The sequence below is a fragment of the Lathyrus oleraceus genome, chromosome 3 (genome assembly GCF_024323335.1).
Source record: "Lathyrus oleraceus cultivar Zhongwan6 chromosome 3, CAAS_Psat_ZW6_1.0, whole genome shotgun sequence".
Taxonomy (NCBI): domain Eukaryota; kingdom Viridiplantae; phylum Streptophyta; class Magnoliopsida; order Fabales; family Fabaceae; genus Lathyrus; species Lathyrus oleraceus.
The window spans coordinates 174,967,338-174,992,197 of record NC_066581.1 but is presented as its reverse complement, the minus strand read 5'-3'; the positions used below and the strand labels follow the sequence as shown (position 1 = coordinate 174,992,197).

The window sequence follows — 24,860 nt, the reverse complement described above, 5'->3', positions numbered from 1 at the left end:
GTTGAAGAAGGCAATGTTGATCAGTGAGGGCGCATGGTAGAGGTCTCCGACAACAAAGGTAGAACCGGTTTGGGGTTCCAGAAAGGTTTATCAACTGCAACATCTGAAGATATGCAACTTAGCTTCCGTAGCGGAGGGTTCATTCATGGAAATGAACAACACTTAGCTGTTGTGCTAAAGGATGACGAAGAGGAAGACTGCACCAATTTTGTGACGTATGGAAAGGCTTGCGACAATTAGACTGTTGTTGATATTCCTGTTATTTTGCATCGATCTAAGTAATTTCTTTTATATGTTTTTTAAAAATCCTTCTCCTATGCCTAAGGGAGAAGTGAACATTGTTTGGGCATTTCCAAATTGATCATTAATAAAATTAATTCTATTCATCCACATCTATGATGTCTTGTTTTTACTTTTTGCTTTATTCTGAAAATGGTAATCACAAAAAACATAAATAAACAATATAACTGTTCATCTGCATAATATTTGGTCACAAACTCACTTCTCTAAAATCAAAATATCAAATCATTATGCAGGTTGGTTCCTTACCTCATTGAATACAATGATCCTTCGCCTTCTCCAAATTTTGAATTCCTTGTATTTGAGGCTGAGGAGGAAAGTGATGTAGAAGTGAGTGATGAATTATCTCGTCTTCTTGAGCAAGATGAAAAGACCATTCAGTCGTTCGAAGAGCAGATTGAGTTAGTCAACTTGGGTTCCGAGGATGATGTGAAGGAAGTCAAGATTGGGTCTCGCCTATGTTCAGATGTCAAGAAGGGGTTGATTGATCTTATTCGAGAGTATTCATATGTGTTTTCTTGGACCTATCAAGACATGTCTGGTTTGGATTCTGAGATTGTGGAGCATAGATTGTCGTTGAAGCCAGAATGCCCGCCAGTCAAGCAAAAGTTGAGAAGAACGCATCCTGATATGGCTGTGAAGATCAAAGAGGAAGTGCAGAAGAAAATTGACACTGGTTTCCTTGTAATCGCTGAGTATCCGCAATGGGTGGCCAATATTGTGCTTGTGCCGAAGAAAGATGGAAAAGTCTGCATGTGTGTCGATTATAGAGATTTGAATAAAGCCACACATTGATATGTTGGTAGACAATACTGCTAAATTCAAAGTCTTTTCGTTTATGGATGGATTTTCCGAATATAATCTGATCAAGATGGAACCCGAAGATATGGAGAAGACCACATTCATTACACCTTGGGGAACATTCTATTATAGAGTGATACCTTTCGGTCTAAAGAATGCTAGTGCGACTTACCAGAGAGTAATGACTACTCTTTTTCATGATATGATGCATAAAGAGATTGAAGTATATGTCGATGACATGATCGCTAAATCAATTGATGAAGAGGAACATGTTGAGCATTTGTTGAAGCTATTCCAGCGTTTGAGGAAGTATAAACTCCGCTTGAATCCAAATAAGTGTACTTTTGGTGTTCGTTCTGGTAAGTTGTTGGGCTTTATTGTCAGCGAGAAGGGTATTGAAGTTGATCCTTCCAAGGTCAAAGGAATACAAGAGATGTTTGCGCCCAAAACAGAGAAGCAAGTCAGAGGTTTTCTCAGTCGCTTAAATTATATTTCCAGATTCATTTCCCACATGACTGTCACATGTGCGCCTATACTCAACCTTCTTCGGAAAGACCAGTCTTGTGATTGGACCGAAGACTGCCAGAAAGCTTTTGAAAGTATCAAGGAATATCTGCTTGAGCCTCCGATTTTGTCTCCACCTGTTGAAGGAAGACCGTTGATCATGTATTTGAATATGCTCGAAGGTAGTATGGGTTGTGTTCTTGGTCAGCAAGATGAGACTGGAAAGAAAGAATTTGCGATTTACTACCTCAGTAAGGAGTTCATCGACTGTGAGACTCGGTATTCTATGCTTGAGAAGACTTGTTGCGCATTGGCTTGGGCTACCAAGCGTTTGCGTCAGTATATGTTGAATCATACCACTTGGTTGATATCCAAAATGGATCCAATCAAGTATATATTTGAGAAGCCTCCTTTAACTGGGAGGATTGCCCATTGGCAGATGTTGTTATCAGAGTATGATATTGAATACCGATCTCAGAAAGCGATCAAAGGTAGTATCTTGGCTGATTATTTGGCTCACCAACCAATTGAAGATTATCAGTCAGTACAGTATGACTTTCCGGATGAAGAGATTTTGTACTTGAAAATGAAAGATTATGATGAAGCATTGCTTGAAGAAGGGCCAAAACCTGGTTCCCGTTGGGGCACAGTATTTGATTGAGCTATTAATCAATATGGAAATGGCATTGGGGCAGTGATTATTACTCCTCAAGGCACGCATCTACCATTTACAGCTAGATTGACTTTCAAGTGTACAAACAATATGGCAGAATATGAAGCTTGCATTATGGGGCTCGAAGAGGCCATGAATCTCATAATCAAGTATTTAGATGTCTTTGGAGATTCAGCTTTGGTTGTGAATCAGATCAAAGGTGAATGGGAGACAAATCAACCCGGTTTAATACCATATAGAGATTATGCGAGGAGGATTTCAACTTTCTTTACAAAGGTTGAGTTTCATCATATCCCTCGAGATGAAAACCGGATGGCAGATGCTCTTACAATGTTGGCATCAATGATTATGGTAAAGTATTGGAATAAAGTTCCCAATTTGTCTGTGATGCGTCTTGATAGGCCAGCTCATGTGTTTGTTGTTGAAGAAGTTAAAGACGAGAAGTCGTGGTATTATGACATCAAATGTTTCCTTCAAAATCAGATTTACCCGTCTGGGGCATCTTTGAAAGATAAGAAGACTTTGAGAAGGTTAGCCGGCAATTTCTACCTGAATGGTGATGTATTGTATAAGAGAAATTTCGATATGGTTTTGCTCAGATGTGTGGATAGACACGAAGCAAACCTGTTGATGACTGAAGTGCATGAAGGTTCCTTTGGTACTCATTCCAATGGACATGCAATGGCGAAGAAGATGTTGTGAGCAGGTTACTATTGGTTGGCAATGGAATCTGACTGTTGCAAATTTGTGAATAAGTGCCACAAGTGTCAAATTTATACTGATAAGATTCATGTTCCTCCGACACTATTGAATGTTATCTCTTCCCCATGGCCCTTCTCCATGTGGGGAATTGATATGATTAGGATGATTGAGCCCAAAGCTTCAAATGGACATCGTTTCATTTTGGTTGCAATTGACTACTTCACCAAATGGGTTGAAGCGGCATCGTATGCAAATGTAACCAAGCAAGTTATTGTGAGGTTTATCAAGAATCAGATCATATGCCATTATGGTGTGCCAAGTAAGATCATTACTGATAATGGATCGAACTTGAATAACAATATGGTGGAAGCTCTTTGCAAGGACTTCAAGATTTCACATCATAACTCTTCTCCCTACAGACCCAAGATGAATGGGGTTGTTGAAGCTGCAAATAAGAACATTAAGAAGATTATTCAGAAGATGGTTGTAACATACAAGGATTGGCATGAGATGCTCCCATTTGCTTTGCATGGGTATCATACATCCGTTCGTACTTCAACATGGGCAACCCCTTTCTCTCTTGTATATGGTATGGAAGCAGTGCTCCCCGTAGAGGTTGAGATTCCTTCGTTGCGTGTGCTCATGGAATCCAAGTTGACTAAGGATGAATGGTGTCAGACTAGGTTTGACCAGTTGAATTTAATTGAAGAGAAGAGATTAACTGCCATGTGCCATGGTCAGTTATATCAACAAAGGATGAAGAAAGCTTTTGATAAGAAGGTCAGACCTCGGGTATTCAGATAAGGTGACCTTGTGCTCAAGAAGATTTTGTCGTTCAAGCCAGATTCTAGGGGAAAATGGACTCCCAATTATGAAGGACCATATGTTGTTAAGAGAGCCTTTTCAGGCGGTGCTTTGATTCTTACAACTATGGATGGTGAATAGTTCACTCGTCCCGTGAATGCAGATGCAGTCAAGAAATACTTCGCCTAAAAAGAAAAGAACAACTCGCTAAGTTGAAAACCCGAAAGGGCGACTTAGGCAAAAATGAGCATTTCGGTGGATTGAAAACCCGAAAGGGCAGTCCAGGCAAAAGTTAGAGACATAAAAAACAGAAGAGATTTCCCGATAAGTTGGGTACCCCACCTTGGGGAAACTTATGCAAAAGTTAGGGATTATGGCAAGTAACTGCATTCTGCCGATCTTCAAATTTTGGAGAACTTTGAGCATAAGGGTTGACATTGATTCACCATCCCAGTAACGGTCAAGAGCACAGTGGGTATCAAGGGTTGGTAGAAGGATTAAGGATCATTTGTATTCAATGTAACCCTTTTCCATTAAAATTACCATTTTCAACTTTGTAAAAATCTATGGAGTCTTGTCATTTACAAACTACCATCCCATTAAATAAAGTTGAGCTTTTATCCAATTATTTCTACTCTTATTTACTTCAGCCAATAGTTTAAATTTTATTATGATCATTTTGAAAATTTAAAATTTTAATCAAATTCTTTTTCTTAAAGCATATAAAAGTAAGAAATTTTCAAAGAAAAAAAAAGTATCAACAGCACTTCAAAAGAGCAGCAAGTCCTTAAGTGCGAAACATCAGAGGTTCCCCAAGCAGTTAACCCTTCGGGTATCCCTAGTCGTTTGTGTTGATCTGGTTCCCCTGTGAAGTGTTTTTTCCCTAGCGGAGTTCCGATTCTTTTTCCCAGCTAAGTTGGTTGATTCAGTACCTTGCGGCGTGTTATTTCCCGACAGTGTTTTTGTATTCCCCAACAGGGTTGATCTTCAGCAAAGTAAGATCTTTTCCCCAGTAGATCGCATTGGTTTCCCCACCAGTCGCCATTCGCATCGCTCCCATTCAGAGTTCCCTCCTGGTTTCTGAGCAGCTATTTTGTGATTATCTTCTGCATGGTTGTCTCCCATTTAATATGGTGTTGACCTAAAATTCCCTGCAAGCTCGATAGCTCCGCCTCCCCTCAACAGATCTCCTCCCTCGGCTAGATTTGAGCCTTTGGTTTGTTGATTTCTCTGTTCTCCAGCAGTTGTCTCCCCCTTTTTGTGGATTGACTGTGGATTGTACCGATGATTCAAAATTATTTGTGATACCTTTGTATCCTTTGTGATCGTTTTGTCAGCATAATCATCATATACATATACATTCATATAATTTCATAATTGCATATTTGCATATCCAATTAACTTGTCGATTTGAGATTATCATTCTCTGTATGGCGGTACTTTATCCCCATATAAATTTCGGTGTCTGTCCTCCCTCAATTATAGAGCGTCAGCCCCTTAGGCAGAAAGATTTTAACCTCTCTCCTCTTCCCCACTAAGTTTGTTTCCTCATGGATTATTATTATTTCAATTTCCTTTCCAGTTGTTTATCTGGATGGAATCACTCCCCTTGAGTTATATCCTCATTGGGTTGAGTCTTGATTGATTGTTTCTTTCTAGCTCTTAACTAGATAGATGCTTCGAGTCTCCTAAGAGTTTATTACCCAGTAACTGGTAATATTCATCGTAGTTTGTAGTTTGTTACTTCATGCCCAATACCCGGTAAAAGTAACCATGTTTTCTCCTCAGTAGAGTCCCCAATGGATCTATTCCCTAGAAAGTATATCCTTGATATGTTCACCCTAACTGGTGACGGATATATTTCCCTCCCCTGAGTTTATCCTTGATATGTTCATCCTAACCGATGACGGATACTCTCACCTTTGGTATTCTACCCAATTAAAAGGTAGTTGTAATCCATATTCTTGTTCCCCAGAGAGTTAATCCTTGATATGTTCATCTTAACCGATGATGGATTTCCTTCTCTTTGCGGTCTTCTATCCAGTAACCGGTAGTTGTAAATCCTGTTTTTGTCCCCCTCGCAGAGTTAATCCTTGATATGTTCACTTTAACCAGTGACGGATTCTCTCTCTTGGTATTCTATCTAGTAACTGATAGATATAATTCCTATTTTCTCTCCTCTCAGAGTCTATCCTTGATATGTTCATCCTAATCGATGACGGATTTTCTCTTTGATGGTCTTCTATCCAGCACCCGATAGATGTAATTCCTACTTTTTGTTCAGTTGGTTTAACCTTGATATGTTCATCTTAACCGATGATGGGTATCCTCCTTGACATTTCCCAGGCAAGTCTATCCTTGATATGTTTATCTTAACCGATGACGGATTTTCTTCCCTGTTGAGTTTATCCTTGATATGTTCACCTTAACCAGTGACGGATATTCTCACCTTTGGTCTTCTGCCCAATAACTAGTAGTTGTAAATCCTATTTTCTGCAGTTTTCCCCAGCAAGGCTATTCTTACACAGTAACTGGTAATGAATACTTCCTCATGTGGGTTCTCAACGAGTCATCCTTGATATGTTCATTTTAACTGGTGACGGATGTCCTCTCTGTCAGATCTTTATTATCTCCTTACCCAGTAACAGGTAGTAGATAATAGATTTATGCTCCTCCTGTGTCGAATTTTATTTCTTCCCTAGTCGAGTTGAATGTGCATTTCCTTTGTGAAATCGCTTTTCCTGCATGATTCAAGTACTTCCGTTTTATCCTGGCTTACTCGTATCCCATGTAGATGTTGTTGTTCCCCGGCTGAGTCTTTTCCATGTTTGTATGGAATTCCTTGAGTCCCCGTAGTTTTAAGTCGTAGTCTGGCCTACGCATAACTCTTTTATCCCCCAGAGTCTCTATCTCCCCAGTGAGTTTTCCTTACAGAATGCATTATACTCCTGCGGACTTTCGGTCTCTCTGATTTATTTTCCTTTGTGGTCATATTTCCCCACAAAGAATTAACTTTTACATTCATATCATTTGCATCATGAGGTCTCTTAGGGACCAAAATTTGTTTCTATGTTGTTATTTAATCCCATTCTACTGAGTCGACATGAAGATTTTAACCTTCGCCTCCTCAGTTAGAATGTCCTTAAATAGGGGCAGCTGTAAGACCCCAATTTTGACCCTAAGATCCCTCATGCAATTTCATCATGAGCATTAGCATTGGGATCATACCTTGGCATCCTCCTTACCTCTATTTCATTGTATTTGTTTTTGGAGAGATCACCAAGCATCACGTGATTGTATCATACTTGTATATTATCATTTTACTAACCAAAATACCAAAAATATGTCTTTGTATTTGCCTAACTCTTTTGTAGGTAGGGCATGGTCCCCATTGGCCTATCAAGTTCATATCTAGGGTTTAAGACCCTCATGACAAAGAGCACAACCATGAATTGATCCAAGAATGGTTATGAGCATCATATATGAGTTCCATTGATTCCTACATGTTATATTGATCAAGTTTTCTTCAAGAGTTTGAGGGTGATTTTCCTTGGAAACCCTAGTTTGACTGGGTATCTTGAGTAACTTCTCCAACAAGATATCTCACCAATTGATCAAATTTCTCAAGGTACACTTCAAAATTCATCATCTAATGCATATATGATCTACCATGAGCCAAGAAAGTCCAAAGAATTGACGGTTAGCAAGTTGGTTGATGGTGGTTGGCCAGATGAATTCATCTGATCAAAACTGGGTCCCCCTACACCCTATCTCCTACACTTTTCACCATATGAAAATGATTCCAAGAGAAACATTACTCTAAATGACATTCCAAATAACTTTCATGTTGAGACCTAGAGCTAGTTTTTCTTGGAAAAATCATTTTCTATGTTGAAACATTATAGGTCATTTTGTCTAAACCCTAATTTGAAAGTCAACTTCCCAAGGCCATAACTTGCTCATTTTTTATGATATGAAAGATTTCCAAGTTGCACAATAAAATTAAAGGTGTCTACTTCAACTTTTATGTTTGGAGTGAGAACTAATTCAACTTTTATGAGCATGTGATATGAGGTTACATTATAGGTCACTTTTGCCCTATACCATTGAACAAGTGATTTTTCCAAACATCAAAAATGTATAACTCTATCATCCCAAATCCAAATTACATGAAATTGGTTACCATTTTTAAGGTATTTGAAAGATATACAACTTTGATGAAGACACTTTTCTCATTTGAAGCTCACATAAAAAGTTAAGCAAGGTGGAATATTGAGATATATGGTTGACACTTAGAAACATTTTTGATATGTTGAAATTTCCAAAATTCCACCTCAAAGTTCATCATCATACAAGCTTCAAATGGAAAAGTGTTGAACATGAAAGTTGTTTCTCTTGATCTAACCTTTCCAAAAAGTCTAATTTTATCCATTTTGGACAAGATTTGCTAGGGCTGAGCATGGCTTGAACATGATATCATCATTTGGCAAAGATCAAACTTCAAGTTTCCATATACATTTGCCTTGCATTCCAAGTTGATTTCAGACTTACTCACACTCAATTGTGGATCAAATGGAATGATTTCATGGGCCTGTACACGACCATGCACTGATGCATCACTCATTGCCAATTTTGGAAAGTCATTTAGAAGGTGCAAATATCACTTGATCCAGCTATAAATAGAGCTCCATATGCTTAGAGTTCAACACACATTCGCGCCAGCTTTGATCCTAAACCCCTAACCCTTCCATTTGAGAGGATAAACCTGAGAATTTCCTTTGGAAATTGAGTTGAATTATCACTGTTTTGAGATTCAAAACTCCAGGGATCCAAGACCTTTTGTGCATTCTAATCCACTTCTGCAAGCATACTGAGCAAAATCAAGCACAAACCAAAGCAAGAATAGTTGAATCCAGACCTACATTGAAGGTATTTCCCAGAAAATTCCTTCTCTTCGATTCTCTCTTAATTCCACTCAATTCTCTTGGATCTTTGGTTATCTGAAGTCCTACCAATATAGGCAAGAAGATTGAGTTGCTTAAAGGTCAAATCGAAGCAACTCATTTGACACACCTCAAAATTCAACTCCTCATATCTTTCTATACATGTGGAGTTAGTTAAAATTGAGGTCAGGTTCGTGCTCTACGTCATTTTTTCTTTCAGATCATGTCCTCTTTATTCATTTTCTTGATGGTGATGAGTGAACCAGTCCGGCCAGGGTCACCGGAGAAGATGACCAGCCTTTGGACGTCGGTGATGTGGTTGCATGGTTCAGCGCCATTGATCCTTTTCAAATTGTTTTAATCTCGTGCGTTGTTTTCAAATACCAAGCATATGCCGCGTTGACTCAAGTCCACCATGGAACGCGCGCTGGTGCCCACTTGATCTGCCACCTCAATTAATGAGGGAGATCAAGTGGTCCACGTTTTTTCTGATTATTTGAATTTCATTTTAATTGCTTTATTTTCATTAATTCATATTAATTTTAATATTGATCCAAAAAATATGAGAGTTTCACCAAAATATTTCAAATAATTTCCTCTTTCATATTCTAAATTAAAATTATTTTTTGGATCATTATTAATATTTTTCATGATTTAATTGATTTTTCATTTATTTTTAATTGTTTAAAAATACTTTTAAGTCTTCAAAAATTCTGAAATTTTTTCTCCAAGGTCCTTTGACCTTGTTTGACCTATGATAAATCTCATGGCCATTTATTTGGTGTTTTGATGAGGTTTTAGGAATTTGACAAACCATATTTAATTTTAATGTCTTATTTTAATATTTTTAATTTGAATAAATGCCAAATAATTTTGTTGATCAATTGTGATGACTTGTTTGAGTTCGACTCTTGTTGCTGGGCCTTGGTCAAGGTTGATTTGACTTTGTCAAGTTAATATCATTGGATTTAAGGGATTGATGGAATGTACATTCCATCTCCCAAAATGAATGGATGATATTAATTTGGTAAAAGTCCTCCTTTGATCAATTTGAGTTTTCATCTATTCCCCTCCCTCTTCATCTCATTCCCCTTCTTTATGCATTCATCTCATTTGACCTATGATATCTCAAAGTCCTAAAACTAGTTGATTGAATAATTAACATGAGTATGGATGAGATTAGGCCACGCCTTTTGCATATTCTTTGTGTGTGTGGTATGTTTCATGAGCATAGTCCATTATACTATGTCTCTAACATGCATTAACACCAAAATTCTATTGTCTGGCCTCAAATAATTGTGACTTCTACATAAGTCTAATTACGATTGCTTAATATATCGCTAAATTTGTGACACAAAAGGCATAGAATTCTAGTTAGTGAGATTGTAAGTCTCCCCTCCTTCATGGTATTGTGTGGAAACTTGGCCTTTTTTCCTTCCTTTGGAAGATGTCTTGGCTCAATGATCCATGCTTGTGATAAGTGAGTTGAGTGTTCTCCAAAGAATGTCTAAACAATGAAAAGCAAAAGCAAAGCAATACTAACTTCTAACCCATTAACAACTAACTTTTAATTTCAAGCCATTTACTTTAATTTCATTTAATTCTAGCCTTTATTCATTTGCCATTGTTCATATCATTCTAATTGTTTATGTTAATGCAATTTTCCTTTGTCCACTTGGACCATATTGTGTGATATATTTTGTTTGTGTATACTTTGCTTGTTTGTGTAGTCTTTGACCATTAATGTACATAATAACAACAAAAACCCAAAAAAACTTTTTGTGTGGACTGTTGGCTTGACCTTGGACAAATGGACTTAGAACTTAGGCAACATTCCTATGCTAAAGGACTTGGCCAATGCCAACTTATTGAGAAACCAAGTGCTGGCAATTTGAAACTTCATATGATACATCATTCAAGATCCCTCTGAGTTCATCTGCAACATGATCATTGTGAAGTTGTTATTTTGAACTTGTGACTTGTGGAATTCATCTATTACATGGGCCAATTTGAAAGAAGATCATGGAATGGTTAAAGCTTGGATGTGGCTATATTTATGTGATGCCTTTGCTCTTCAAGATAATATAATTGTGCATTTGTGTGTTGCTTGATTCTAAATGTCCAAGGGATTTCTGGGTTTTTATTTACATTCTTGTCTATTTGATTGCTACCCATTGGTCAGATCTTTTCAACTCTTAACTTTTAATTTTGTGCATAGGATTAGTCTCTTCATCTTCTCCCCATTTCTTTAATTTCAAAATCTCTCCCTCTTTTTTTTCAAAATCTTCTTTGGTTGAACTTATTTTGTTCTAAACTTTGACCACTTTACAAAAGATAGAAACTTTGGCCTTATGTCATTGAATTTTCAAACTTCCTTTTCTTAATCAAACTTGTAAATAGACTTAACTATACTTGACATAAACTTTCAAAAAGCCATAAAAGAACTAATTCATTCAAATCATTTTTGGGCCTTTGTGCCTTTCAAACTTAATTTTCGTTAAAAGCAATGCATCCACTTTGAAATTTGTATCACAAACTACGAGGTTTTGATCCCTCATTTTTATGTTGGTACGTAGGCACAAGACCGAAGGTCTTGCCAAACACATAAATATAATTAATGAATTCTTTTCTCATCCCCCCATTCTATTTATTTGTAAACATCATTTTTGTACTAAATACATATGCACACAAAAAGGGCTCCCTAGGAGTACCTAGGACACTTTGGGTGCTAACACCTTCCCTCTGTGTAACCAACCCCCTTACTTGAAATCTCTGACATTTTATTAGTTTTGATTTGAAAACTTCTTACTTTTGGATTTTGTTCGTACTTTTTTCCCTTTTCCCTTGGAAACAATAAAAGCGCCGTGGCGACTCTTGTTATTTGATCTCTAGCTTATCCATAGCTTGACGATCCTGAATTTACCGCTACAGATGCGTTGGTGTGTCTCCAAACCACATTATCCTCTTATTTTATTTTAATCTTGAGCGTCCAAATTGATTACCACGTGTGTGGCACATTGACTAGGGAACATCATGGAACACGCGCTCTGATCCCCTTGATCTGCCACCTCAATTAATGAGGGAGATCAAGTGGTCCACGTATTTTTGCATTTTTTTTATTTTCATTTTAATTAACTTATGAAAATTAATTCATATTAGTTTTATTATTGATCCAAAAAATATGGGACTTTCACCAAAAGTTCTCAAATATTTTTCTCTTTCACTTTCTGAGTTAAAATTATTTTTTAGATTAATATTAATATTTTTCATGATTTTATTGTTTTTGTGCATATTTTTAATTGTTTAAAAATACTTTTAAGTTTCAAGAAATAATAAAAAAAAATCTCCAAGGTCCTTTGGCCTTGTTTGACCTATGATAAATCTCTTGGCCATTTATTTGGTGTTTTGAAGAGGTTTTAGGATTTTGACCAACCATAATTTAATTTAATGTATTTTTATTGATTTTTATTTGTTTAATTGCAAATAAATTGTGTTGAGCTACTTTTATTGACTTGCTGAGTTTGACTTTTGTTGTTGGGTCTTGGTCAAGGTTGATTTGACTTTGCTGGATTAAAATTATTGGATTTAGGGGATTGATGAAATGTATATTTCATCTCCCAAAATGAATGAATGATATTAATTTGATAAAAGTCCTCCTTTGACCAATTTGTGTTGATCTCATTCCCCATCCCTCTTCATCTCAATCCTATTCTATTCCCATTCATATCTTGGACCTATGATATCTCTATATTCTAAGGCTAGTTGGTTGCAAAATCAACATAAGTATGGATGAGATTAGGTCCATCCCTTTTGCCATTTTCTTTTAAGTGTAGTATGTTTTAGGAGTATGGTTCATAATACCATATCTCTAACATGCATTAACACTAAAATTTCTATTTCCCAACCTCAAATAGTTGTGACTTCTACATAAGTCCAATTATGATTGCTTAACATAGCGCTAAATTTTGACCCAAAAAGCATAGCATTCTAGTAAGTGAGATTGTAAGTCTCCCCCCTTTCATGGTATTATGTGGAAACTTGCCCTTCTTTCCTTCCTTTGGAAGATGTCTTGGTTCAAAGATCCATGCTTGTGAGTAGAGGATTGAGTGTTCTCCAAAGGATGACTTAAACAATTGAAAAGCAAAAGCAATACTAACTTCTAATCAACTAACCTTTGGCTAACTTTTAATTTCAAGTCATTTACCTTTTGAACTTTAAATTCAAGTCTTTATTCATTTACCATTATTCATACTATTTAACTTGTTTACTTTAATGCCATTTTCATTTTTCTCACTTGAGCCATATCTTGTGATGATATTGTGATTGTATATACTTGTTTGTGTACTTTGTTTGTGTTTGTGGTCTTTTGACCTTAATGTACATAATAACAATAAACACTCTAAAAAAGATTTGTATGGACTGTTGGATTTGATCTGAGACATTGGACTTAGAATTAGACAATATTCCCTATGCAAAAGGACTTGGCCAATGCCAACTTTTCTGAAACCAAGTGCTTGTGAAGAAAACTTTCATCTGAAGCAAGTATTGAGATCCCTTTTGAGTTCATCTGCTACATGGTCTTGATGCAATTCTTACTTTAAACATGTGTCTAATGCCTTATTCTAAGTCACTCAAGGAGTATGTCATCTGATACAAGGGAGATTATGAAGAAGATCATGGAGTTGCTAAGATTGGATGTGGCTATCTTTATTTGATGCCTTGTTCTTCACCTTGCTATTGTGTTTATTGATATTGCTTGATTCTAAAGTCCAAGGAAAATTGGGTTTGTATATGACATTTTTGTCTATTGGATTGCATCCCATTGTTCAGATCTTTTCAACTCTAAACTTTTACTTTTGCTTAGGATTAGTCTCTTCATCTCCTCCAACCTTCTTTAATTTCAAATCTCTCCCTCCTTTTAAAATCTTATTTGCTTGTGTTTTTCTAAACTTAGACTTTATTGCAAATTAGAAACTTTGGCCTTATGCCATTGTATTTTCAAACTCTTTTCTTAATCCAATTTGTAAATGAACTTAACTATACTTGACGTAAAATTTCAAAAGACAAAAAGAACTAACACTCATTCAAACCTTTTTAGGCCTTTTGTGCCTTTGTTAAACTTAAACTTTTGTTAAAAGCAACTTATTCACTTTGAAATTGTTACCACGAACTACGAGGTTTTGATCCCTCATTTTATGTTGATACGTAGGCACAAGTCTGAAGGTCTTGTCAAACACAAAAATATAATTAATGAATTCTTTTCTCATCCCCACATTCTCTTTATTGCAAATATCATTTTATACCAAAACACATGTACACACAAAAAAGGGCTCCCTAGGAGTACCTAGGACACTTTGGGTGCTAACACATTCCCTCTGTGTAACCAACCCCCTTACCTGTAATTTCTGGCATTTTATTAGTTTTGATTTGAAAACTTCTTACCTTTGGGTTTTGTTCGTACTTTTCCCTTTTCCCTTGGAAACAATAAAAGCGTGGTGGCGACTCTAGTTTAATTAACGTTAAGTTTATCTATAGCTTAATGGTCATGAATTTACCGCTACACCAGACAATAGAAATTTAGGTGCTAATGCATGTTAGAGATTTGGTATAATGATTCAAACTCCTAAAACATACCACACACTAAAAGAAAAAGATCAAAGGGATGAACCTATCTCTTCCATACTTGTATTGGTTCATCTAACATAAAGTTATTGATGAACCAATTAGCCTTAGAATGTTGAGATGTCATTGGTCAATGGAAGGGATGGAAAAGAATGGGATTGAAGATTAAGAGGGAGGGGAGATGAGATAAACACAAATTGGCCATGGGAGGAATTTTATCAAATTAAAATCATCCATTCATTTTGGGAGATGAAATGTATATTTCATCAATCCCCTAAATCAAATGATTTTAACTTAACAAAAGTCAAATCAACCTTGATCAAGGCTCAAACACATAGTCAAACATCACAAGTCAACAAAAATGGATCAACACAATTTCTATATAATTAATCAATTAAAAATCAAATTAAACTGAATTAAATTTCAATTTAAATTGGCCAAAACCTAAAACCTCTTCAAAACACCAAATAAATGGCCAAAAGATTTATCCCAGGTCAATGAAGGTCAAAGGACCTTGGACAAAAAAATTCATAAAGAAGTATTTTTAAACAAATAAAAATATGCACAAAAATAAATAAATCATGAAAAATATCAAAGTTAATCCAAAAAATAATTTTAATTCAGAAAATGAAAGAGGACAATATTAGAATTTTTTTGGTGAAAGTCCCATATTTTTTGGATTAAAAATGAAATTGATATGAATTAATTAAAATAAAAGGATTAAATGGAAAAATCAAAAAATCAAAAAATAAGGGCCATCTGATCTCCCTCATTAATTGAGGTGGCAGACCAGATGGCTAGGAGCGCGCATTCTACATGTACACGAGTCAAGCATGCTGCAGGCATGGTAATCATAATGGATGTGTGAGATTAGAACATGAGACTCAGATCAAATGGTCCTGGACAAGCCAGCACACCACCGGAGCCCTAGCTCCGGTGAGCACCACCGGTCTAGTCCAAGCTCAACTCAATGGAAAATGGAAAGTGAATACACTAATTTGAAGGAAAAATGTTCATGAACACAAATCTGACCTCAATTTTTCCAATTCCAAGTATATAAAAAGATACAGGGATTTGAATTTTGAGGATCATGAACTGAGTTGCTTCGATTTGACCTCAAAGCAACTCAATCTTCTTGCCTACATTGATAGGACTTCATACAATCAAGAATGGTGAAGAATTGAGGGAGAATCGAAGAGATGAAAATTCTGAAAATTCACCTTCAATGGAGCTTCAGATTGGCATGATCTTGCTTTCAATTATGCTTGGCCTTGCTTCAGATGCTTGTTGGAAGTGATTAGGATCAATGAAAAGTATGGACTCTTGGAGTTTCAATCTCAAAATAGTTGGAGATTTAAAACTCGTTTTTCAAAGAAAATCTTCAAGCTTATCCTTTAATGGTGATGGTTTGGGGTTGCAGATTCAAAGCTTGGGCATGAGCTCCTTAATTCTGAGCAATGAGGGTCTTATTTATAGACTATAATATTGATTTCCACACACTTCCAATTTTGGCAAATTTTGAAAATTCTCTTTGCATGCTTGTATGGGCGTGTGATAGGCCCATTAAGTGATGCAATTAGGTCCATAATTGAATGTGAATCATGTTGAAACCATGTTACAAAGCCATGCAATCATGTATGAAAAGTGGAAGTGGAAATCATCCAAATGGTTCTTCAATTTGCACCCATGCGCAAGTCCTTCATACTTTGGCCAAATAAGGTGATCTTAGACTTTTTGGAAAGGTGGGGTCAAGGGGAACAGCTTTCAAGTTGAACACTTTTTCATTTGAAGCTTGGATCATTATGAATTTTGAGGTGGAAGTTTGGGAAATCAAACATATTTGAAAATTTTCTAAGTACCAAGCCATATGTTCACTTCTTCCACCTTGAATAACTTTTTTTATGGACTTAAAATGAGAAATGTTACTTCATCAAAGTTTTATCTCCTTCAAAACTCTTCAATTTGGTCACAATTTTGACCTCGTTTGGATTTGGCATGAAGGCGTTATGCATTTTAGAAGTTGAGGAAAATCACTTGTTCAATGGTATTGGTCCAAAATGACCTATAATGTTTCCTCTTGGCACATGCATTTGCAAGTTAAATTAGAACTTACTCCAAACATAAAAGTTGAAGTAGACATCCTGAATTTAATCATGTAATTTTAATGGCTTTCATATCATAAACAATGAGCAAGTTATGGTCTTGGTAAGTTGACCTCCAAACTAGGGTTCAAACAAAATGACCTATAACCTTTCACCATAAAAAATGACTTTCCAAGCAAACTTAGCTATTGACTTCAACATGAAAATTGTTTGGAATGTAATTTTGAGTAACTTTTCTCTTGTAATAATTTGCATATGACAAAAATTGTAGGAAATAAGGTCTATGGAACCCCCGTTTTGACCAGTTGACTTTCTCTGGTCAACCACCATGAACCATCTTGCTAGCTTGACTTTTGGGACTCATGGAGGATCATATATGTGTAGGATGATGTAATATGAAGTATCCCTTGAAATATTTGATCAAGTTTTAAAGAAACTTGTTGGAGAAGTCACATAAGATACCCAGATGAACTAGGGTTTCCAAGGCAAACACATTCCAAACTCTTGATGATTTCTTGATCAAAATAACATGTGAAGATCATGGGGATCCATATATGATGCTTAGAACCAATGTGAACTATTTCTTGATTGAGCTCCTTGCATTGAGGGTCTCAAACCCTAGATATGAGCTTGATGGAACATAGGTGAGCATACACACTACCTACAAAAGAGTTAAACTATACATTGACATATTTTTGGTATTTTGGTTAGTAAATAATGAAAAACAAAGTATGATACAATCAAATGTACTTGATGATATCTCCCAATGCAACCCCAATGAATGAAGGGTAAGGACGATGCCAAGGTGTGATCCTAATGCTAATGCATATGATGAGATGGCATGAGAGATCTTAGGGTCAAAATTGGGGTCTTACACAGTGCAACCTCCAATAAAGATTCGACTTTGGAATATAGAATCGTTTGAATGTATTAATCGAACGTTGAACCATTGGTTAGATGGAGAAATTGCATAGTGTGAAAGGATTAGAAGAATTCAATGGCTTGAGTCCACGTTCAACCGAAATGGAGAAGTTCGTGTATGGGTGGATATTAAGACTGACATAGGCGTTCACAAGATGATGTATAATATGTTCAAAATTGTTTTGATGGTTGTAATCACATAGTTATAGTAATGGTAGTTTATTTGTTGTAGTCTGTTGTGTTGTTGGTTATGTGTTGCTTGTGTGTAATATGTGTTGTATTTGTTTGTGATGGTATTTCCTCACAAAGTTATCATATGAAATAAATATTGTTTATAATATAAAGTGAAAGAGGTACAATTAAAATTATCTTGTTGTGCTTGTTCCAACACTAGGACAGTTAGTACGATTATGATCGGGCTGGCGACATGAACTACATAATCGAACCATTTTGTTCATCCTATTCGTTTCGGTTCGAATACGGGTGCTGTTTGGGCGGCCCTTTTTCTTTCTTCGCATTACTTCATTGTGCCAGAGAATGTCCCCTTGATATTCAGGCCAGTGATCCTTTTTTGCTACCACTCAAAAGCTAATTTTGTAAACATTGGAGAGGCTTATGACTTTGTAAACGTCGAATAGTAAGTAGGATGGGTCTCGTCAAACCTTTGAACACGACGTTATGACATGGGAGCATGGCATACGAAAGGCTTGGAACTTTCCGCAGTCGCACCAACCTCTCTCTAGTTCCACTCTATGTTATCCCCTGGGCATGCCTTTATTGTGATTCATGGACTCAGCAACATTGTACCAACCTTTAGTATGGTCAAACATCGTGACCACATGTGTGTTAGCTTTGGCAGCTTCGTGTCTAATGAATTTCATTGAAGCATCATTGAACAACTGCCCAAATTGTAACATTGAACTCCATTTGGAACGTTTGGTCTCAAACAACGGTCCTATCCTGAAATAGGTTGCTTGCACTAAAGCGGTTATAGGTAGGTTTCATATGCCTTTGAAGACAGAGTTCATTGATTCCACAAGATTTGTTGTCATGTGGTCCCACGTTGACCGTTGTCGTATGCCTAGTCCACTTCTCCAATGGAATATTGTCGATCCATCGTATTGCATTTGCGTTTGACAATCTGATGTCTTCGTGGTAGTGTTTGAAAGAATGTTCTATTAATGCATACCCTGCATTGAAAATCTTCTTCCGCAATGTTTTGTCTTTGATCTCCCGTATAAAATTTTGAGCGATATGTCTAATGCAGTAGACATGCGCCGACGGAGGATCCTGCCAGTAATTATCAATGTTTTTGTAGGAATTCACTATTGAAGGGTGTCGGTCAGAGATCAAACATAAGTTAGGTTGAGGAGTAACATGCAATCGGAGATTTTTTAGGAAAAAACTCCATCCCTCAGCTGAACATTGTCATCATCTCGAATTTTCAACTGATAAAATTTACTTGTCTGCAAACCACACCGGAGTTTTATAGATGATTTGTCCCACCTGACTACACTACAATTTCTTTTCTATTCTTTGTTTCAAATGTGAAAATTTTGATCGTCGATTTATTGTAAACCGAGTTACTTTTGTGTTGCGAAAACAAAAATTGAATAAGTGATGCTCAAATATTTCACCATCGGTATGGGCACTGATCTTGTAATGTGGTGATGAAAACATTTTTTTAAATGTAAGTTTAGTGTTTAATGGTGAATGCATTGATCTCATATTAGCATGCAGTTAAATAGGGGAGACGGTGAATGTACTGATCACGCAAATAATTTGTAAAGGCAAAACAATGCAATGCAAAGAATCTGCAGGATTCCATGCAGAGACAAGACAATGCAAAGCATGCGCCTTCATGATTCTCTTCCCTAATAATCCAAAGCAAGCCAAAGCATGTGCCTGCAAAGATGATTCTGCCATAATAATCCAAAGCAGAAGCCCTTATCAATGGCACCTATTACCATGCATGTCTAATTACATGCATGCGCCCTTAGCCTTGGCGCCTACCACATTCTTCACATGCATGGGCCCCAGCCTTGCCCCTACTCCCATGTTTCACATGATGCATTCACATGCTGCCTATCCCATTTATAAATATTGCAGCAACTCACAACACTTAACATCTGCAACACATAATATCTGTAACAATCAACCTCCGCAACACTCAACCTATACAATACTCAACCTCTGCAATACTCAATCTCTGCCAAGGTCAATCTCTCTGCAACAATATGTCTCTATTGACCATGGGTGATGAGCATCGAGGAACAATCGACAATATTACGACATTTGTATGTTATCACTTATTCTTATTCTTATTACTTCTTCTTACTTATTTCTTACTTATGTTTCTATTATTTATTACTTCTTCTTACTTTATTTCTTACTTATGTTTTATTAGGACCTAAAGCGATTTTGATGCCGTGTACATGAATATGTACCACACGATCCTTTGATAGAACCATATATTTGAGGATGCGGTTTTGGTAATCTACTCAACATAGTCTCATACCTGGTTGACTACAAATTTAGTCTTGCTTTGTTAGAGAGATGGAGACCCAAGACCCACACTTTTCACCTTCCTTTCGGTGAGTGTACTGTCACACTTGAGGATGTCTACATGTTGTTAGGTCTACGTATCGATGGTAAGGTCTTAAATGATAGAGTTAACCAAGATAACTCTATATGCAATGAATTGTCTGGTCCCCCTTTGTGTAAAGACACAACTACGGGAGAGACTTCTAGTCAAGGTAGGGGTCAAGGTATTAACTTAAAATATCTTAAACAGTATTATGCAAGTATAACATTAACTGAAGAATCTACCGAGTATGTAAAGATAATTAAATCTCGGCGTTATATTATGATTCTATTTGGTAATTCTTTATTTCCTGAACATACTGGTAATACAGTAAATATTATGTATTTGTCGTTGTTACGAAACATAAATAAGGTAAGCACATATAGTTGGGGTTCAGCTGTTTTGTCCCATCTATATAGTGTGTTGTTTAAAAATGCCAAAAAAAAATAATTTTACGTTTTATTCATGTGTGTATTTGCTACAAGCACAGGGTTGGTCAAGAATGTCGTCACTCGCCCCAGTAAACGAGAAGTCATTCATATTCCCCTTTGCAACAAAGTAAGTTTAAAATTTTACCATCTAATTTATTAGACTTTATATTATAACTAACTGTAAATAATATTTTTCAAATCTTTTTGATCTAGGTGGTTAGTTAAAGGGATGAACTACAACAGGTGTTTGAAACACGTTGTAGTAGTCTATCGCAATCTATTAGACCACATTGAACCAGACGATGTAATAGTACTACACAACTCTACATTTGATTTAAAAAAAATTATCCAATTACATATCATATAATCATATCATTTTCTTGTACAGTTTATCTGGAGGCCATATTTGGATTTTGATCATCAGGTTAACCATAATGATGTTGCAGTTTGGACAGCAAAAACACCAATTATCTGGTTCACTACTGTGGAGATGCACGAGAGTGGCCTTGTAAAATTGTAGTTCGGCATGCAGCGACAAATTCAAGAACCTCCGACGTGTTTGGGAGATTGGCATCAACAAAGAGTCGATGCCTAATGGGATTATTCCGACTGAAGAGACTTTGCAAAAGAGATGTGTCGTCATTGGAGGAATCGACGGTAACACATCTTAAACGAATCAGTCATGCAGGGTGCTAAACCAACTCAACATTATATGACATGGTTTAGGTCGGTTACAACGCCAAAATGTGTGTCTGAACCAAGGTATTTGATTGATCCACACCAACGAGTTTCGTCATCATACGCCTAACAACAAATCCCCGTCCAAGAACAATGTCAACCCACCCAAACCCAACGATCACCCAAACCAAGAATCAAATCCTAACCACCAACAACCATACGCAGCCACCATAATAGTCTATAGCCCAGATGATTCATACGATTTTGCGTCATGCCATCGTAACCCCCCACCAATGAACATACAAACATCTCATCGCCATAACATCCAATCATTATTTGACTTTAGTACACCCCATGAGTCATTGCTTCGTTTCCAAACCGATTCAATGTCCCAATTCGGGAAACCATACCGTCCACAATTCACCCAACCACAATTACCCAACTACGACAACATGGGCACCGAACTCAATTACGGAAGCACCGCTGGCGATAACACCCTAAGCTATTGGGGACAAATGATGACAAATCTATCAAATACCGTTGGACCTTCACATCAGCCACCATTGGATCATGTCAGCACTCAAATACTCCAAACACCTCATGAAAATCGTGGGAGACCTTGAAGGCAGGCTAACGCACATGGATGTGGAACAGGGGGGAGTTTCAATCGGGCGGGTCATTGAATTTCTTGTCAATTCTATATAATTTTTCTGTATAGTATAATATAATTTTTAATTTTAATATTCCATTTAATTAATTATAATTATAACATTTAAAATTAAAAAATATATATATGAAATGAGCATGCGTCAAATGCATTGACGCATACAGTATGTAGTGTATGCATGCACCAATACATGTGGCATCAAGGCACGCATGCGTCAATGCATGTGGCGCCTACATCCATTAATTTTGCATGCATGCGCCAAAGCTCTAAGGACCTCCTTTGATGATTAGTTGGATGCGTCAGTTCAACTAACGCATAAGTAAGAAAAAATATTTATTTATTTTTTTAAATTAATTATTTTAAGATTTAATTTTAAAAAAACGATTATTTTAAAAAAAAAATTCCCTAACATAGGATTCTCCATTTTTAAATTCCTAATTTAAAACACCCCCTTAAACTTTGATCTTTTCATTAACATGTCTTTTGTTGATGGAAAAAACCAACAACATTGATGAATATTTCCCATCATTAACATTGATGAATATTTCCCATCAGTCAAAAAATTTCAGTAGAGACTCACAACATTGATGAATATTTCCCATCATTAACATACAAGTAAGTATATCCGATTCCAAATATATAAAAAAAAAAAAAACAAATAAACAGCAACGAAAACCTATCAAAATTTAAACTATCAAAACAGTGAAACCGAAACTCAAAATACAAAAAATCAACCTCATTCTAGCAAACAAGTTTGAAAAAGAAGGAAAAAAAATGTACAAGTATAAACCAGTCCTATTAAGAATTAAGAATACAGGAACAATTCAATTTCCCTTGAACAAATTAAATGTATTTTTATAAACGAATGTAAACTAACAAGGGATTCATTGCGAAAACGACCGCGAGTTATTTAAAACCTTGCCCTGTAGTACGTTTTGTAGGGGTACCCCCAACAAAGGAAAGCAACCCTCCATCATACCCCTCATGTTCATCCACATACAAATCCTCCGTACTCCTAAACGCAGCGTGCAACACAACAACCAAAACCCCAACCACAACCGAAACCAACACGTTCACCCATACACCGGTAAACCCTAAGGCCACCACAGTCACCACCGCAAGCACCGCCGCGGAAGCCCTATCGTCGATTGAACGTCCAAACACAACAAGCGGTTCTTCGCGGAAGAAATAGAGGAAAAACCAAGCTACCAGCGAGACCAAGAAAACGATGATCGATACAGGATGCCATAGGAGACTTAGGAACAAGACGAAGAGGACGATCATGATGTAGTTAACGCGGAAGTGGTTGAGGTTCCGCTTCACGCGCGAGCTGGCTTCGCCGATTGAGTAAGGGCGCGTGAAAGAGTAGAGTGCGAAAACTTCTTCCCATGGTCTGCGCGTGACGGATACGGGTTTTGTTGTTGCGGTGGCGCGTGAGATGAAGTTTGGAGGTGTGGAGTTTGAAAATGAAGGGAGAGAACTGTAATGAGGTGCTGAAGAAGAAGAAGACATAACATCACAAATCAAAATGAAGAGCTTGAGTTGAAATTGAAGATTCAATTAACGAATCCTAATTTTCTGTTATGAAGTTGTAGTTTATGATAGTGATTGTGAGGAAGAGGGAAGAAGAAGAAGCCACGATGTCGTTTTACGTGTTTCGGTTTAATTAAAGAAAGAATCAAGGAAGACTCTTGCTGTCGTTTACTCCAGAAACAGCAATGCCAGCGAATCCATAAAATCCACCTGGATGGCACTGAAGTGTGGATGGGTCCCACGGGATGCAAAACGACAAATAAGTGACTAACTTCCAGCGAAACTAAGCACGTAGCACGATCTTCTGCATAATTGCGTGTGTAGTCTTTTTTGTTAATTCAATATTTTTAATTTAACAAGAATTAATTGGCTTGTAGATATGGGCATTTAATAAAGTTAGATAAATTTTTGAAAATTCGAAAATGTCCTTAATGTAATTTGAGATGTATTTTTGAACATTTTTGAAAATGAGCAAAAGAGAGATTGGATAAAATATCATTTGCATAATTTTTCCTCCATATTTAAATAGCACTCCATTTTCAAAATCCTTAAAAAAGTTTATTTCATTCTCAATCATTTTTCAGCACCAAAACATCAATTTTATATGTTATTATATCTAAGGGAGCAAAATATGTTGGAATTGGAGATAAAATTTATTCATTTCATTCTTTATTCCTTGTATTAATCTTGTTTATGAGCTAAAAAATGGACGTTGAGTCCGAATATGCATCTTCAGACAAAATTTGGTGAAGTTCGGGTGTGCATATTTGGATGGCCCTGTTAGTTTGAATTTTAACATTTTTTTTTTGTTATTGGTGGTAATAGATACGGTGCACTCGAATATGTTTCTCAAAGTTAATGTGAGTGTGGATGTTAAACCGGTCGAAGTAAATCATGATTTTAAATAGGATGAAGTGAATGATGATGTTCAACTAGATGAAGCGAATGATGACGTTAAACTGGGTGCTTGACCGGTTGTTGTCGAGGTAGATGTTCGTGCACAATTTACAAATAAAGAAGTGATATCGTTCGTGAACATGTACTACAATGGGTCTGTAGGGAGACCGAAAAATTGGGGTTTGACCGTCATGGCCGTGACGGTTCAACTGTCAGCCTGATTTTGACCGATTTTGACGTTTGATTCGATTTTGTGTAGAGGTTCCAATTCCTCGACTTATTTCATATTATTTAAGTGATAATTATTGAGAAATGAGTTTTGTTTCCTTATGATCAATTTAATTGATAACCACCTCGTGAATAGGCGGTGTTGAATATTGATGGTTTAGGTTCAAGAAATGCATTTGTTTGTAACATCATGCATCATGTATATTAGAGTTAGCTTAGGACTTCAGTCCAGTGTTTAGGACTTCAGTCCAATGTTTATGATTTATGTTCAGTGTTTAGGATCACTCAGTGATATATCTTTGATATCCAGTGATGGTACCACATGCATGGGAGTAGAGAAGATGAGCATTGCATATTTAATTTTGTCAATTGTATAACTGTATTCAGTGGCGGAACTGAGGGGGACGTGGGAAGGCCACGGCCACCCCTCAACTTTTTATTTTTTTTTAATTCATATATATTAAATTACT

General features: G+C 36.6%; 1 protein-coding gene across 1 annotated transcript; it reads right to left on the bottom strand.

Annotated features, from left to right (window-relative positions):
* Window positions 1–22,391: 22,391 nt before the first annotated feature.
* Window positions 22,392–23,744, bottom strand: LOC127126082 (PRA1 family protein F2). Its single transcript, XM_051054932.1, has one exon. The coding sequence runs from the start codon at window positions 23,242–23,244 to the stop codon at window positions 22,639–22,641; it is 606 nt and encodes a 201-aa protein (XP_050910889.1). The 5' UTR covers window positions 23,245–23,744; the 3' UTR covers window positions 22,392–22,638.
* Between the last annotated feature and the right edge of the window lie 1,116 nt (window positions 23,745–24,860).